A 17,884-nucleotide genomic window follows, 5' to 3' on the forward strand; every position below is an offset into this window, starting at 1 on the left:
TAATACATCTTCATAATATTTTACAGACTTCTCCTTGTAGGAGGCTGTGAAACAGATGAAGACGGAGTATCTAAAGCAGCTGGTTGTGGGATATCTGCTTGGAGAATTCTGTCAGGCTCTCCTCATTACAAACAGGTCACTAGTTATGAAGATGATGTTAGAATGGTAAGTATGTGTCCTCATTTTACTGGATGAATATTGTCACTGGAAGCTCAATAAGTATCTCTTTTATGAAAGATGAATTTAATGTGATATTTTGCTGTTTTCCACGTTATGATGTGTATGTCTAAACACTTACCTTTTTCCCCACAGCATCTGTCTGTTTTTTCTGTAGTATGACTTGAACTTTTAAGTTCTTCATTATCACTTTTGGTTTTAAAACCAAAAAACAAGAAGAAAGGAGTCTGTAAACTTGCAAGCTACAATATTTTTTGCTCTTAGTTGTACATTGGCATATGTTACCTGTCTTTGTTGCAAAAAAAAATGCAGTGTGTTCTTCTATTACTTCAGAACAAAAGGCAGCACACCTGAAATGAATGTTTCAGTTCAATTCTGGCTCTCGATTTCTTTTGTTTCTAGTAGAAGTAAATGCTTGATTTGGAAACAACTTGGTTATACTGAAATCAATTTACAATATACCAGGATAAATTCCGGTGTTTACTCTTACATAGGTATTGCTTAGTATTACAAGTGAGTTCTTAATTTAATTGCAAATGAGTAGTGCTTTTCTGTGACATGTTACATGCCTGCTGAAGTGGACAGAATTATACAAACTGGGTTTTGTTCTGCCTGCATTATTTTAAAGTAGGCAGTCTTATGGAAGTTTAAAAATAGTAACATGATGGAATATGCTGAGTTGGAAGAGACCCACGAAGATCATTGAGTCCAACTGCTGGCTCTGCACAGGACACCCAAAGTGCCTGAGAGTATTTTCCAAACACTTCTTGAGCTCTTTTCAGGATTGGTGCTGTGTCCACTTCCCTGGGGGGCCTGCTCCAGTGCCCAAACACCCTCTGGGGGAAGAGCCTTTTCCTGATATCCAGCTTAAACCTCCCCTGACACAACTTCAGTCCATTCCCTCAGGTCGTGTCACTGTCACCACAGAGCAGAGATCAGTGTCTGTCCCTCTCTTCCCCTCTCAGGGAAGTTGTAACTGCAATGAGGTCTCCCCTCAGTCTCCTCCAGGCTGAACAGACCAAGTGACCTCAGTCACTCCACACATGGCTTCCCCTCAGGGCCCTGCACCATCCTCCTGGCCTTCTTTGGACACTCCAGTGATTTAATCTCTTTCATATATTGTGGCACTGCTGACTCATTCAACTTGCCAGTGACCAGGACCCCCAGGTCCCTTTCCATGGCACTGCTCTCCAGCCTCTCATTCCCCAGTCTGTGCACACAGCCAGGGTTGCCTCAGATAGAGTCTGGCACTTCACCTTCTTAAACTTCATATGGTTGGTGATTGCCCATCTCTCTGATTTCTTAAGGTCTTTCTGCAGAGCCTCTAAAGAATCTTGCAGAGTTGTTTGGTATTTTAAATATGACTTAATTTTTTGTTTTTCATTGTAAGATTTGTTTCTCTTCTTACAGGCACAGAGAAGAGGATTATTAAGGATTATGAATTTAAGATTTTACAGCAGGCGAGGAACAGAACAGGTATTAAGATCTAGGTCTACCTCAGAAATATATTTGACTAATATAATTGTCCATTCATGGCTACCTGAGAGACTGACTGAAAGTAGGTTTTAATTTACGTTATTTTGGAATTAACATTCTATTAAATTAATCAAAAAGCTTTAGCATTAAATAGAGTAGATTGCCACTTACTTGGCTTTCCTAAAAATCCAGTTAATTCATTTGCTGAAGCTTGAATCGCTGGGTTTCAGGAGCAGGTCTAGAGATGTAGAGTTCAGTGTTAAATGTAAAGGCTTATTCAAAAAAGAACGTATAAGAAGCCGCCTAATTATTTGTTAATGAATATGATAATCAGACCATATTAGATGTGTTATATATTCTACAGGAGGAAAGTAGATCGTGATGATGTTTCTCAAATACATACCCAAGAGATAAAGAATGAGAACAAAACTTAGTGTTCTGCACTACACCTATCCTACTAGAAAACAAGAAAAAATCCTCAGCCCACAGTTTTCACACCATGTTGGGAAGAAAAAATGGGTGGATTCAGTCTAATTGTTCATGGCTTAAATAGGGCAGACCACAAGGACTTTATTTTTACAGTCTGAGATACTATGGAAACATTTTGCTAAGTAGCTTCAAGAATTTATTGCAGGTCAGACTTCTACTCCCAAGATATATGTGAACCTGATGAACTTATTCTTAATAAAGTCTGGGTATAGACCTTGTGTTCTTCTCTGCCATGAATGAGTTCTAAATCTTGAATGTCATGCTGAGGTGTGAGTGTGTGCTTTATGTATTTCTAAGGTGTTGTACGCAGTGCTCATGGCTTTCTTCTACATGCCTTAGGAACTTCCCATGCAGTACTGCACTTCCTTTTCTTATCTCTTTTCTACTCATCTTAGGTAGCCTGGGTTTGATTCCTTTTTCTATCCCCTTGCTCTTGTAAAAAAAAAAAAAATGTTTTCCCATTTTTTGTTTACAAGGAAAGGAGTAAAGAATCTGTCTACCACCTTCACTCTGTGTCCTCTTCAGAGAAACAATGGCTGATCTGAGGTGGAAATGACCTTAATAGATTTTTGGGATGTTTTAGGTGATTGGTTAAAAGACAAGTCTGCTTGATTGGAAAGGGAAATCAAATCTTTCTGAATCCTTCTCAAGGGTGGAATGGGAAGGGGTTTAATTTCCTTCATTGAAAATGTTAAAGATAAGGCTGAATTAAGCATTTTTTGCTGAAAAGCTTGTACTGCATGTAGCTGTACTAAATTAATGGAGAAATGTGGAAACTTATTCATCCTTGAATGTTTTGATCCAATTTCGGAGACTATGGCTTAAATATGTAAGGTACAGTTTTTATTCCTAGTGTGAAATTAACACCAGGGTTAAAATACGACAGACACAGCAGCTAGAGGACTTGTATATTAGAACTGGCTACACTGGGATTTGATTCTTAGTGTTGTTAAATGACACTTAAAAACATGAAGTGGCAGCCTGCTGAGTTTCTCAACATCTTGTTTTGCTGTTCCCTTAAGCTGACGAGCTGTTTGTGGAGGCAGCATTGCCTGCTTTGGCAAAGGACTGATTAATTTTTATAGATAACAGGGCTTGGGTGATGAATTTGAGTGTGTTAATGGCCACCAATATCTAAATCTCACAGCCAGAGAATTATTACTGACTGCTGAGTAAACGTTTACTTCCTTTCAAGATCTGTGATGTATACCATTGATCAGTTATCTGAACGGGTTATATATTTTTTTTCTAGGTCCTTTAAGAGTCTTTTGTTCTTTGACCTTTGTGCATGCAGATTGACTTGCAAAGAGAGAATTGCCATTTGAAGGCATGTACAATTCCTGGGCAAACTGCAGTTGAAAGTGCAGTACTCCAGCTGCCTAAGAATATAATCAGAGAATATGATTTTTTTTCTAACTTAAAACCCTTAATGCTCTCCTTTTCAATTAAAAACACAGTTTAGACATGAATTTAAGGAGTGCTCTCAACAGCTGCAAACCACTGTACAACAGTAAACAAGATTTCTTGATTGTCATTGCTTCTATGGCATACGTAGAACTTTAAAATGCCAAAGAAAAAAAAAAAAAAAATAACCCCACATCCAAACAGACAGCCTGACCTGAAAATAATTTTTTTTACCTTCAAATAATACCTACCAGTAACATTCTATAGAAATGCCATTGAAACTTTTTTATTGATGGATGTCAACTGACCGTTCTGTGCTTCATTTATGTTGGGGTATTTTCTGAGACGAGAGGTGCTGACCTAGAAATTGATACCTGCAGACTTGGGTAATTTTAACTCTGAATACTTATTAATTTTTTTTTTAAATTGAACTAACAAAATGAAATCTTATGAACAATGTGATTTTTGGGAGTCTTCATCCTGCTGTCTTTCAGGGAAGATGAGAGACTTTAGGAACTGAATGGTCTTTCTGATAACATAGAATTTTGTTAGGAGAGGGATGAGTAAATGTGAAAAACGTATTTTGAGAAATGGTTATTCACTTCCAGTGGCACTAAATTTGACTTTAAAATTTATGTGTGTATTTAGAGTGTCTTGTAGAAATAGCATACAGATCCAGTTGTAAATGTGCAGGACTTTGTGAATCCTTAAGAAGGTGTTTTGTAAGAAGAATGTTTTGCCTCTTAAGGTATCCAAAGCTGAAGGAAAACTTAATCCAGGAGAATTTTTGTAGCCTTGATGGAGCTAATTATAAATGTTGAATTATTTTATCTGTATGGACTTAATCTGATACTCACCATATTACTACTGAGAGATTCTTGGATTCTGATTCAATGTCCTGAAATGAACAATGTGCTCCTTCCAAGTTCTCTTAATGCCTGTATTTCTTGTACCTTTTTATCCCCCTTTTATTTAAGATTTTGATTTTTAATAATGCCCACATAGATGTTTGCTCCCAGGGAGGAAGAGCTGTACTAAGCTGTGGTTTGGTAATAGTCTTCCTTGGGTGGGCCAGAGTCAGGATAGTAGAAAACTGAGGCTGTTGAACATTTTTTTTTTCTGTACAGAGAATGACCTGAAGTGTTCCCTCCAGGTAGTTCTGTATTGCTGTCAGGATGTTTTCTGAAGAATGCTTCACTTCCAGGTTTTATTTGCTCTATAGGAATATGATACAGAAGTTTGCATTCCTAAAGACTCGTTCATGCTAAGATAGTGTTCTTCCTTTATTCAGGCTTTTTTTACTCTTCCATGTGACAACTGATCTCCTATCTTCTTTTAGGATAAGGGTTTTTTTTGTTGTTGTTGTTGTTTGCTTTTAATTTAAGGCATGTTAACTTTTCAGAGTGGGAGATTTTACAATTTTTTGTTTCCCTAAAATAGAAAAAAATATATTTGGAGGAATTTTTTGGGGTATTCCTTGGTATATATTTTTATTATGATTATTTGCTTGGAAATTATGTTTGGCAGGATGGAGTTTTCAAGATGAATCTTTCTCCTGACGGAGCTCTTTTGGCAGCAATTCATTTCTCAGGAAAACTGACAATCTGGTCTGTTCCATCTCTCAGGCAACAAGGAGAATGGGACCAAACTGCTCAGGTAAGAAGAATGTACATATTTAGAAATCCAAATTATGTACTTTATTCCGATGGCAGTGTGCTTTTGTAGGAGATGAGAGGAGTTCGAGTAGTGGTGCTTCAGCTACATACTAGCTTCCCAGTCAGCTCCATGTTTTTCAAGAGCCCTGTACTTACTCTTACAGTAATCTTTCTGTGTTATACCCATAAACTGTAAACTTGAAAAATGAAGAAAAAGAAGCAATTATGTTGCAATGAATTTTTCATGAGGCATTTTGGTGCCAAGTAGGTAACACTGCTAGAATTAGACTACAATGCCATTAGACTGAAATGCTGTTATGGAAGAGAAGTACAGGCTAACATGGGTAAATTTGTTTCAGTGGTAAAAACCAAATTTGCTGGATTTCTTAATGTATTCTGTTCTTCCCTCCAAATTAACCGTACCTAGTTCCAGATGATGCTCCAGAATATTTTCTTAATCAATTTGTTATTAAAGTCCGATGCTTTCTACAGGAATTGTTTGCCAAAATAAGTGGGGGAACTTACATGAGGAATTGCTCAGGCACTGGCAAACTTTCATGTGATTTGTGTGAATTTAAACACAGGGAATATAAAGGTAATTAGCTTTCAAAGGAAAAAAAAACAACTTTAATGAGGAGATGCATTCTGAAAAGTGAAGAATCTGAAATGATGCAGACTAGTGTGTGAAGTGTTCTGATTTTCCTCCCATTAATTTCTTGACTAGTAGATAAAGAAAGGCTTTTCACTTGAAGTACTGTGTTTTTTGTTCTAAACCTACAAGACATAAACCAATATCAGTTCCAAACACGGTAAACAAATGGGATCGAAATGTAATTTCAAGCTTATTTAGAAAAGCATTTTTAAATAGCAACCAAAACAAACAAAAAACCCTCAAAGAAATTCTACTCTAGTGTTGGGATAAGTGTGTGTGTCTATATATGCATATCTATTTATCTCTATTTTTAATATATGCTACAGACAAATTTTGCTCAAGGATGCCTACAGTGAATTGTATTTTTTTCTTTTTAGCAATAATGAATTTTTATTCTGAAGGAGCATTCAGGACTTTATAATTCAGTGAGGGGTGATATAAAGGAATATTAAGTGCTTGGCTGTTCTCAAAATTTTTTTATAGGTGAAACTTGTGTCCAAGTATAACGTGTATTTTCATAATATGTGTGAAATTAAGTTACAGTGGCCTCATATTTACTTTCAATTAGTAGACTCTCCTGCTTCTACTGAAAAATTAAGTCTGAAAAGCACCTTCTGCTTGACCCAAACGTGCTTTAGTTATTTCAGCTTCCTGTACTTCCAGTGCACTGCACTTGGGGGCAGGATTTCTGTCACTGCTAAATCCCGTTTAAAATAACAGTGCTGCAACATAATTCTAAACCTTGCAGAGCATCAGTTAATAATGCTGCTTGTTTTCTTGCATCAGTCTTGAAAAGGGCTTTATAATTCTAAAAATAGCTGGGGAAAATGCTTACAGAACTGTACTAGATTGTCACAAAGGACCACTACACAGACTCTTTTGGATTTTATTTTATGTGCCTGCATCTGCAGTCCTATATGTAGACATGAAAAGCAAACACTTGGCTTTTGGTTGCTGGAAAACTTTTATTTCAGAAATCTTTAGGGTATGATTGCTGTTTAAAGCCAGTCAGGCCATGACTTGTGGTTTTTGTTTTAATTGTCTGTAGAAAAGTACAGTACAGCAGTTGTATGTTTATGCTTGAGAAGATTTTGAATTTATAGGGAGCATTTTAATTGAAAAATGAGTGGGTCAGCAACAGAGTATATAAATGGATTTTGGGTTAGAAAGATATACTTGATTACAATTTTTCTTTTTTTTCAGCCAGGCTATGATGAGCTTAACCCAGACTGGAGACTCTCTAGTGAAAAAAGAAAGAAAATAAAAGGTATGCAGTACAGTTAGATTATTATTTAATATCACTGTGTAGTTAAAAACAGTAATGTAGATATATGAAGACTGAAATGGCTTAATTAAATCTGTCAGGTTGCCAAAACTGCATGATTTGAATTTGTAGCGTGGCAGAGCTAAATGGGTGTCACAAATAGTGTTTTTTTTTCAGATTCTCTCTTAGAAATGCTTTTATAGCCATAAAGAAGCTGATATTTCAGTTAGCACAGGATTTAATTTTTTCGTCCTGTGAATGCCTAATAAATATTGAAAGCTACTGTAACTTAAAGGTATCTGTTTAAAATGCTAGAAATGGTTCTAAAACAATTTCCTCTGACTGGATTTACCTGGCTACTCTCTGTTGTTTTCCCAAAGTTCAGGCCAATCTGTGCAGTCATTTAGCACCTGGTTATTGCACGGCTGCTCCGAGAGTGCAGAGATCAATAGCTATTCCTTGATCCATTTGCTGCTGCTTGTACACATCTATATTATGAAAAGATTCCTGGTTCTTTGCAATATTTTACTTGGGGATTCTGTCTTTGGGTTAATTCAGCTGCCCTTCATAGGTAGGCTGCTGATTATGCACTATTAAAAAAGGAATTATGTGACCTGTTTCTTAGTGCTGTTTGGGCAAAGGTTGTTTTCATCAGAGGAGTGGAAAATGACACGTGGGAGCAAAATGAGCCCTCTCTCTGATGAGCATTTTATCCCAATACATAGTTACCATAATCAGGACAGTGACTGGAAATGCCACAGCTTCCATCCTCAGTGCTAGAGACTTTTTTGTTTATTTGGTTTTTTAGTTTAACATTCCTAACAACCTCCTCCTGAGATATGTTGATATGTTTACTTGTCCTCAGAAACGGTGTAGCCTTTTCTGATTTTCATTTCTGTTAGGTTTGTTGTCATATTGAGGATGGCCTGATAGGTAATGAAGTAGATCTTTATCAGTGATAAAAAAATTGTCACTTTTCTTTCAAGTAAATCAGTTTACTGTACATTTTTTTCCAAATAATTTATATTTGTAATTATGTGATTTTTTTTTTTGTACTCAGCAGCTTTTTTAATACAAAAATGGTTTAGTAAAAGGTAATTGATATAAAATACAGGCTTAGTGAACCAAGGTTGCAAATAAAACAATAAATATCTGTTAGATTAGACCATATTTCTTCATAATGGAAGTCTCTTCTGTTCTTACCTGTGATTTAAAATTATCTTTCTTTATATGGTGCATTCTTATTTTAGATAAAGAATCCTATTACCCATTGATAGATGTAAATTGGTGGGCAGATAATTCTGTCATCCTGGCTCGCTGCTCTGGTGCATTGACTGTGTCATCAGTCAAGACATTAAGAAACCTGCTGGGAAAGGCCTGTGAATGGTTTGAGAGTTCTCCTCAGGTCACTTCAGCTCACGATGGAGGATTTCTGAGTCTGGAGGTGAGGAATGTGCACAAGCAGGTATCCTTTTGGAATGCCATATAACAGTTTGGTTTTTTAGTATGTGATCCTAAGGTAGGGAGGTTAAAGTAGAAGATGCTACTACTAATAAGAGAAGTGATTCTGCTTCCTTATCTGTAGGTAGCATTGCAGGGAGATTCTGAACTTGCTGCAGCTTAACTGTTATAAGAAAAAGTTGATAAAACAATAACTTGTGGAGACTAGAGGCAAAACTCTTGTACGATTGAATCTCAGTGTGAGGAAACTTGCAACAGAAAAGAATTTGTGTTGACAATAACATTGCCTTGTATGTCAGTGCATCTGAAGAACGCTGCAACCATCCCTCTTCCACTTGGAAATACATGGCTTGTAAACAAAGAGTGAATACATTTCAGTTAGTCATGAGGAACACAATGAAGGCAGAGCCATATAAGTGATACATTTTTTTGTTTATTTTTAGTAGGATTCCAGAAGCGAGTAGAATATCGTAAAGATCATCAGTAATCTTCTTTAAAACTGAGAAAAATTACTCTTTTCTAATGCTTATATTGAAATAGGTCTTAAACATCTTAATCCAAAGTTTAATATTAGAATCAGAATTTAAGTGCACACCAAAGCTTGTGTGTGTGTTTTTGGAAAGCTGGAAAAATAATATATGCAGCCAGTGCCTGGCATACTGCAGCCTAAGGATATAGTCTGAGATTGTGTTGAACAGAAAACATTTCTTTGAATAGCTGAGAGCTGAAAAGACTCCCATATGCTGCGGCAAGGTGTAGAAAAGCATGGGAAGATGTCTCCACCATTCTGCCCTGTCTTGGCTGGTGCAGGAGGTGTAGTGTAAAGGCACATTACTAAGAAGCCTCCACTTTGGTGGGTGAGGGATGAAACATCAGATCCAGGAGCCAGATGCAGTCAGGGTTTGTGGAAAAGGTTAAGCAAACAAAGGGTTTAAAGGAGAGAGGAAGTCCTGGAAGTGGAGATGTACTCAGTTCTTACTAAACTGGTTTAGGTGTACTAAGTGGATGCTTCTTGTTCATGTTTTCTGTGCAGTGTGAGATGAAACTTGTTCCAAAAAGACTGCGCTTGGAGAGCAGGCCTGGTGATGAAGATGAGGGAGAAGATGAGTCAGACTCAGATGATGAAACTTCTGCCAAGGACAGATACTTCAGCTACCTGAAGCAAGGCCTGTACTTTGTAACAGAAATGGAACGATTTGCTCCTCCACGGAAACGACCACGTACTATTACAAAGAATTTCCGCCTTGTCAGCTTAAGATCCACGACTCCAGAGGAACTGTACCAGAGAAAAGTAGGTCTAGAAGGAAAAGTCACATCTCTCTTAATCAGCTTTATTTAGAAAGAGCTTTTTATTTTTCTTTTAATTCCTGCTGTGTTGACAAAAGGATTTAGGCACATATTTCTTAGAGTCTCTTACCTGACAGTGTGCTGTGTCAACTGATCAAATGGATCCTTTATCCTTTTTTAAAACTAGCATTATAATAACTGAAATGAGGTGCTGTTTCCACTGGGAGACACTGTGCATCATTGGCTTGGCTAGACTTGGACATGTACTCATGTGTTTGCATGTGGTGAAAGACTTGGCAAATATATAGAATTAAGTCAGTTTAACTTGTTGTTGGCCCAGGAGTCAGTTAACTTAGAGTCTTCTGTGAATGTTGTGCATGTTTTTTCATGTATATGTACAGATTACGCCTCTGACTCATTCTTACTAAACAGATGCTACATTGTTTTTAGGACTTGTGGACAGACTACTTTGTCCAGGCCACTGCACATGTTCTTATGGTAAACCAGCCCACTCTGTAACTGTTACAGTTCCCAGGGAATGCTGATGTCAGACTAAATACAAGATGTATAACTAATATGATGTAACCTAAACAGCATCTTCCTTTTATTTGAGGGGAAAATCTCTGATTTTCCGGAAGTCTTCATCAGATCTGAATCTTACTTATCTGTATCTTGAACCAGTCTCTTTCCTAGCTGCTTATGCATACCCAGAGTAATTATCCCTCTACCTCTGTCAGCGCATAGAATTAACAATTCATTGTTCTATGTGGAAATCAGATGACTTTCATTTTCATGTGTTTGCTTTTTAGATTGATAATGAAGAATATGGGGAAGCTTTATCTTTAGCTCAGACGTACGGCCTTGATTCTGATCTCGTGTACCAAAGACAGTGGAGGAAGTCAGCTGTTAATGTTGCTTCAATTCAAGACTACTTGGTGTGTTTGTGTTTTGTGATTTTTTTTTTTTTTGGCTTTCTTATCAGACTGACTGTATTATCTTTACAGAAATGGAATTTTCAATTGTATTCTAATTTATGCAACATAAATTGGTGGCAGTTTGAAGAATTGTCCTGCAAATTCCATTTCATGCTGTGTGTAAGAGAGCAATTCAACTGAAGGCCTGATCTAGAAACCTTGGCAGTTTATGGAAGTCTTTATTTTGGAATATCATCTAACTTCTGTTAATAGCAACACACTTTCTCTGTATAATCTCTCCCCCCACATGCAACAGTAGATTATTGCTTGGCAAATGAAGAATAATAATTGGAAAAAGCAACTGTTTAAACTTCCAATTAATATAGAAAATAAATAAACTGATAAGATGAAGTTGGTATCAGTAGCTATATTGCAAAGTTTGAATAACAAAATTTACAGTGAATTCTGCAAACAATAACTTGAGCTTTTCAGTAGAATTCAACATGGGGTTTTTTTTGCTTGGAAGAAAGACTTCTAACTCAGCAGAAAAATGGTGTCAAATTGTGTGCCCTCATGGTTGTGGTAAAGTATTAGTAATAGAAATACACTGTTAGTATAGAGTAGTAATATATAGCTTAGCATTAGTACAGTAGATACAGTATTAGTAATACTGTATATTGGTATATGGTGTATATTAGTATATAGGTATATTAGTGTATCTATAGTAGCATAGGTAGGTAAGCTAGTCTTGGCTAAAGTACTACAAGAGATGAAGAGAAATAGAATCTATTTTTTTACAAGTCAGATATTCACTGAATGTCAAAATCTAGCCATTCTGTATGTGTTCTGTAATGTCAACCAAAGATCAGCAGATAAGGAGGATCTATTTTGTAAGTCTGGTACCTTTTCTGTCACAGAATCTTACTGGCATGTGAAGAGGATGGTATTGAAAATGACTCTAGTTGCTATTGTGGAATATATACACTTGGTTTATGAAACATGTATTTTACCCCCAAACCATCACATTTTATTTAGTGTAAAAAGTGACATTAATTGGAAAATACAAATAATAACTTCTGTTCCGGTTGTTGTGGAAGTTCTACTATATCATCTGGTATTTCTGTGCTCTTTTCTGCCACATATACTCTGAGAGAATTGTGTTTATTGTGTTCTCATGTCTTTTGTTGTTTTGCATTGTCAGTCACCAGAGAAGCTTGACTTTTTCTTAGGTGGAAGAAATATATGAGGAAACTTTAACCTAATGTCAGGTTCCAGTGCTTTGGAGTAGAGCATGTGACATTGTGTCTGTGCTCTTATTCTTGGACAGAGCAAAATCAAGAAGCGTGCATGGGTTCTTCATGAGTGCTTGGAAAGAGTTCCAGAAAATGCAGATGCTGCTAAGAAGCTGCTTCAGTATGGCTTGAAAGGCACAGACTTAGAGGCTCTTGTGGCCATAGGAAAAGGAGAAGATGGTGGCAGGTTTGGGAAGAGTATTTTTTTGTTTGTTTGTTTGTTTGTTTTCTTATCAAAGAATGGTGTGTAAAGTATTTCATAGTAATTTGGTAATATTTATTTTTTCTTATCAACCACTATTGAAAATATTGAGAAGCTTTTGCAGGACATAAAGAAAGGGTATGCTTTGACTCAGACTATTCTATAGATGTCCTCAAAGTACCTATACATTTTACTTCTGTATGTATATAAAATACAGTGTTCATTGTAAATATATGCCCTGTAATTTCTTCATCAGAGGGAATTTATGATGTCTGTATTTTACTATGAGAATTTGTTTCTCTTGCTGCTTCTGAAAGCTGTAACTCACCCTAAAAATGTGTTTTGTTATATGTCTTAATTGTATTGATTAAGTTGAAGCGAGACACAGTAGAGACAATTCTCCTCAGTGTTCAGTTTCTGGTGGTGAAAATAGAAAGTTCTTTCTTTGTGCAGTCTTCTATTACCATTGTGTGCTGTAGAGCTGCTGCCAATCCCACTGCTGGCTATGGAATTCAGAAACTTCTATCAGATTTGGTTTTGGTTTTTTTTTTTAAGAGGGGAGTGGAAACAAGAGTTGTTGTCTCTTGTTGGCTTGGGAAGAATCCCTGCTTGTTTACAACACAAAAATTCAGTATTTTTTTATAAATGTGCAGATTTTTAGTCAAAATGGATATAAAGCTGTTTTATTATGACTCTTCAAAAATTAGTTCCTGCTTACTTGCTTGGATTGTTGATTTTTGTCTTCCAGATTTATCTTGCCGGGGGAAGTGGACATTGAAATTCCCTATGAAGACCTTTTGTCACCAGATGAAGAAATGGATACTAGACAGGAGAAAGAGGCCAAGAAGCGTCAAGAATTGCTGTTATCAGTAAACTTCTCAAAGTAAATGAAATGTTAGGCCGTGTTTTATTCAGAATTATTGGCTTGCATTAACTACCCAGTTGCAAGAGCATAATTACTCTTATATATATTATTCCTGCCAGAAAAGTGGTTTAAATTTCAGTTGGTGTTATATTGTGTCAAAGTTCTTAGTTTACTTAATTTCTTGATATATCCAAATGCACAAAGTCGTTAAAATGTGTAACTTTTGTCCTGCTGTGTACATGACATAAAATATTAATGGCAAACGTGGAAATGGCTGTTCTGAATGCAGGCTGACACTGGAGCAGAAGGAGCTCTGCCGTAGCAGGCTGAAGCTGTTAACTTACCTCGATCGCCTTGAGACCTATGAGGTGAGTTCTGAGTTCTCACACCATAGGTATTCCTGCAACTTTTGCATCACATCATCTTATCCTTTTTTATTGTTTATTGTGGTACTGATGTTTTCAGCCTTATTGAAAGGCTCGTCTGTCACTGGAGAAAATATGTTTTCTGTTCAAGTGATTGTGTTTCTCCTGCTTCACTGTTTCAAAAGGATGGCCTCTAGTCTTGAGAGGTGCAGTTGGGCACAAGCCTACTTTGAACATCCTGTGTCTCTAGGGAATTGAATTATGGGATGTGGAGTTCAGGCAGGGTTACTGTAATATTTCCCTGTCAGTCAAATTGGCAGGTTCTGTGCAGGTTCTCTAACAAATCTTTTTCTCCCATGAGGTTATGAAAGTTTTTTGGAATATCAAACTTTATTTTACTAAGTTTTTAAATTTAAAATTTTCAGTTGGCAATGCACATGCTTCCATTACGTGCTTTTACCACATCTCTGTAACTAATGATGTCTAAACCTTAAAGCAGAAAATTGCCTTAGCTTATCAACCAAAAATGCATCTGTTTTTTTTCATACTGAAACAAAAGCTGTGCCTGCTTTTCAGCATATATCTCATACTTACTCATCCTAGGATAAAAAGATGTGTAGACTTTTGGATGTTTTTGGAAATGTATAAAAAACCAGTTTGTTTTGTTTTGTTTTTTTTTAAAAGGAAATCCTTGGAGGGCCTCACACAGCTGAGCAGCATTATGATGGAGAATTCTTTAAGAAGTTCAGAAATCAGAATATTGTACTTTCAGCAAGAACTTATGCTCGGGTATTAATATTTATGTTGCTAGAATCCAATGGTGTTTTGATACTGCTCTTTGCACTAAAGTACTTTTTCCTCCTCCCTTTGAACTTGGTTGAATCTCAGTGGAAATTTAAGAGGCGTTGTCTTTGCTTGATTCTAAATAAATAAATGCTGTGCCCCTGACCTCTTCTTTGTTGCTAAAGAAAATTTAAGAATGAACTGTTTGTTTTATGACTTAAGCTTTCTTGCTCATTTTCAGTCGAAATCAGTCTTAAGCTCTGCAATTTACTGTTCTGTTCTTTAGGAAAGCAACGTCAGAGCTCTGGAAATTTTGTTCACTTTCCATGGATCGGCTTTACTTCCACACAGACAGGCGATTCTCTCCAATTTTCCAGAGACTACTTCACCACACGAGTATGCTTTCCTGTTACCTGAAGCTTGGTAAGGGTGCATCAATAGATAATGAGTCAAAGAGATGATTTTTAGATTAATATATAAATTGGTTTCCATGTATGGCAATCTGCTGTTGGTTATTACCTGGAATAGAGAGAGCAGCTTTATCTCTATGGGTCTGGACTTGACCAGTCATCATTTTTTGCTTTACTTTGTGCCATTTCTGGGATCTTTTTGGTCATTAACAGGAAAGTAGGGATTTTAGAGGTTCTTTTCTCCATTACATATCTAAGAGGGAACATGGACTTTCTGACCTGAAACTGCCCAGATGGGCATGTGTAGTACAGGTCTTTAATTGGGTTGTGGTAACAGCCAGTGTTAGGAAATGAATAATACAAGTGTTTAGGTCCCTAGAAGCAAATACATTTTTCTGTGTTTGGCTTGTGAAGTAATTGAACACTTAAACATTCAGTAACTTGAGAATCGTTAATCTTCTTGATACTGATTCTTGCTCAGCTTGGTAAGGTGGAAGTACGAAAAACTTTAAGTACAGACTTTCCTACTGTTTCATTTCAGCATAAAAGGTTATTTTACTGTGAATTTCATCAAATTTTTTAAGACTGTCTTCCTTGAACATCATAATAATGTTCTGTATATTAATTAGAAGAATTTTTTGCTTTTAGAGTGTTTCTTTTAGACACTTCAATTATGAAATTCGTTTTGAAGCACACTGTTAAGTGCTTATAAAGAGATGGACAGATTTCATTATTTGGTATTTTACAATAGGACTTTGAAGCCTTACTTCAGAGGGAAGGTTTTTGCTGGAGCTAATATAACTTTTATTGTAGCCTTCCATTATTATAGTTAAGCTTTTTACTTCAAGGTTTTGCCAGTTGCATTTGGGCAATTCTCCTTTTAGAAGAGAGTTTTTCAATTCATCAAGTTATTCCCCTGAAACTTTTCCTAACTTAAAATACTTGACAAAGTTGTTGTCCTGAAGAGAAAGAAGAGTCTTTATTTCATGATAGCTAATGCTTCCCTTTTTATTTGTTGGTAGTATTAGGAACACATTGTGATTCAGTTAAGGTGTGAAAACACTTGTTTTAACCTTTTCTTTAAGGTAAACATTAGGACCATGAAGAGAAATTATTTCAGTGTTTATAAAATTGGTAAAATGATCTTTCCAATCTTTTTTTAAGATTTAGAATGTGAGACATAGGGAAGAATTGTCATCTTAAATGTGGTTATGATCTATTGCTGATCATAAATAGGGTTCTCATGTTTCTGAAGGGTTATTTTTTCTTGGTTTTGTTTTTTTTTAATTTTATTTTGTTTGGTTTGGTTTGCTTACAAAACTGACTTATGTGCCAAGAGGCAGAGATGATGGCTAAAATAAAATATTTCACTAGTGATCTAATAGTAAAGATGTGAAGTTATGAGGTAAAAATTTCCTTTTTTCTGCTATTGAGAAATGAAAATATATATGTTGAATCTGTATTCTCATAGCAGACAGAACTTAACAGTGCTCCCATCAGGTATGTGCATGCTTTTTATCCCCTGGATTGCAGAATAGACAGTGCTGTGTAGCTTTTGAAGTTTTTCTCTTTGGACATCTACAGAATGAGGATGAGATCAAACCCTATGTACACAAATCCCGTATACTTATAAAAACAGAAACATACTGTGTATTTGATTTAACCTTTTTCTAAAACTGTTGCTCTGTTACAAAACTGATTGCTCACATAATTTTGTTATGCTCCCTAAACCAATATTTTATTAATGTAATTAAATATGTACTGATGACAATATCTATTAATGAGAACAATATACTAATTAAATAGATTTAAGTTGTATCAAGTAAAATTTTCCTACTGTTTTAAGAAGGCTTCTGTCAATTCTTGTTTCATGTGAATCAAAGAATATGGAAGTTCTTAGTAATTTTTGTTTATTGTCCTTTTAGCTCTGGCATTTGTTTTTTAAGGAGTTTATTAGTATAGTAAAGTTACTGGCATTCTGTAGATATGTTGTCATTGTTAAGAAAAGTCATCTAAATAACTAAAAAGTCATCTAAATATCTCTGTGCTGTCGAGTTTTGTTTGTATCAGAAGACAGTATGTAGACATAATTTTCTGTAAATGAACTGAGCAGGATGAGCAGGATGATACAATTTATTTATTCCCACAGAGCATTAAAAATTTGTAAGTAGTGACTGTAATTAGTATGCTTCTGAAAAAAGAAAAACATTACAAAAATATAAACCCAGTGTTTTAATTGGTAGAAAAAATACTGCAGAATTACCACACAGCCACTTGAGCTTATATAGCTTGTAATTACAGAGGTCTCAGGACAAGCAGTGAATCAATCTGTGCTGATGAATTTTAGGCAAATAAGGTTCTGAATCAGCAAAGGACTGTCTGGTTTTCCTTTTGAAATTTCACACCGTTGCAGTTAGGAAATAGACTGTGTCCTTCACAAAGTGAGGTTTTTTCCTTTCAGTTGCAAAAAGAGTTGCAAATCCCTTGTTTTTGTGGAAATCCTTGGTTGCAGTGTGTGTACCAGCAGGTTTCAGTGGGGTGTTTGGCCGCTGTGGTGCGTGTGATGAGACAGCTGACACAGATCAGCTGATGGCATTGCCTGCTTGAGAGTGCAGCCTGATCCAGTGGCCTTGCTCACACAACACCTTGTTCATGCCTTGTTGATGCCTTTGTTGCTCAGTTTCCTTCAGCTCAGACCCCCTGCTGATCAGAAATGATTTTGGTGGAGGTGTCTTCCACCTCTTCATAAACGGCTCTGTGTGTGTGTGTAGGATGAAGCATTGTTTTGAATTTACCATATTGTATCTGTGTACACTGCACACTTTGAACAATAAGGGGATTGATTCCCAGCTGGACTCTGTGAGGGGACACTCATCCCTATAGGAATTAACTACATTGCTCTCTGCTCACTTACTTCTTCTATGTCTAGGGGAATCTGGTGGAGGAAAAACATGAGATTGTATAGCAGGTGCTGCCTTGTTTGGGCATGGAACAGGTGAGGTGGGTAAATAAGCACCTTGATCTATAGCCAGGGTAAGAGCACTGAAACAGTTGCTTGCTGTACACCCCCACCAACATGAATGCACGTACAAGTGCTGGATACGAAGAATTTCCTTGCCTGAAAGAGATGTTTTGGTAAAGGTTGTGTTAGAAGTATTCATCTGCATCTTCCAGTTCAGCTGCCAATA

The 17,884-nt window shown here is 36.4% G+C and overlaps 1 protein-coding gene across 1 annotated transcript in view; it reads left to right on the top strand.

The window, feature by feature from the left end:
* Nucleotides 1–17,884, top strand: part of NBAS (NBAS subunit of NRZ tethering complex) — a 160,253-nt gene that overhangs the window by 14,809 nt on the left and 127,560 nt on the right. The window contains exons 10-21 of the mRNA XM_062489692.1: nt 27–165; nt 1,588–1,653; nt 5,074–5,202; nt 7,057–7,120; nt 8,368–8,561; nt 9,612–9,869; nt 10,675–10,800; nt 12,107–12,258; nt 13,022–13,156; nt 13,428–13,506; nt 14,188–14,292; nt 14,573–14,709. Of these exons, the coding sequence (XP_062345676.1) occupies nt 27–165; nt 1,588–1,653; nt 5,074–5,202; nt 7,057–7,120; nt 8,368–8,561; nt 9,612–9,869; nt 10,675–10,800; nt 12,107–12,258; nt 13,022–13,156; nt 13,428–13,506; nt 14,188–14,292; nt 14,573–14,709 (1,584 nt within the window). The remainder of the gene's footprint in view (nt 1–26; nt 166–1,587; nt 1,654–5,073; nt 5,203–7,056; nt 7,121–8,367; nt 8,562–9,611; nt 9,870–10,674; nt 10,801–12,106; nt 12,259–13,021; nt 13,157–13,427; nt 13,507–14,187; nt 14,293–14,572; nt 14,710–17,884) is intronic.

This window comes from Cinclus cinclus, chromosome 3 (assembly GCF_963662255.1).
Source record: "Cinclus cinclus chromosome 3, bCinCin1.1, whole genome shotgun sequence".
Classification (NCBI taxonomy): Eukaryota; Metazoa; Chordata; class Aves; order Passeriformes; family Cinclidae; genus Cinclus; species Cinclus cinclus.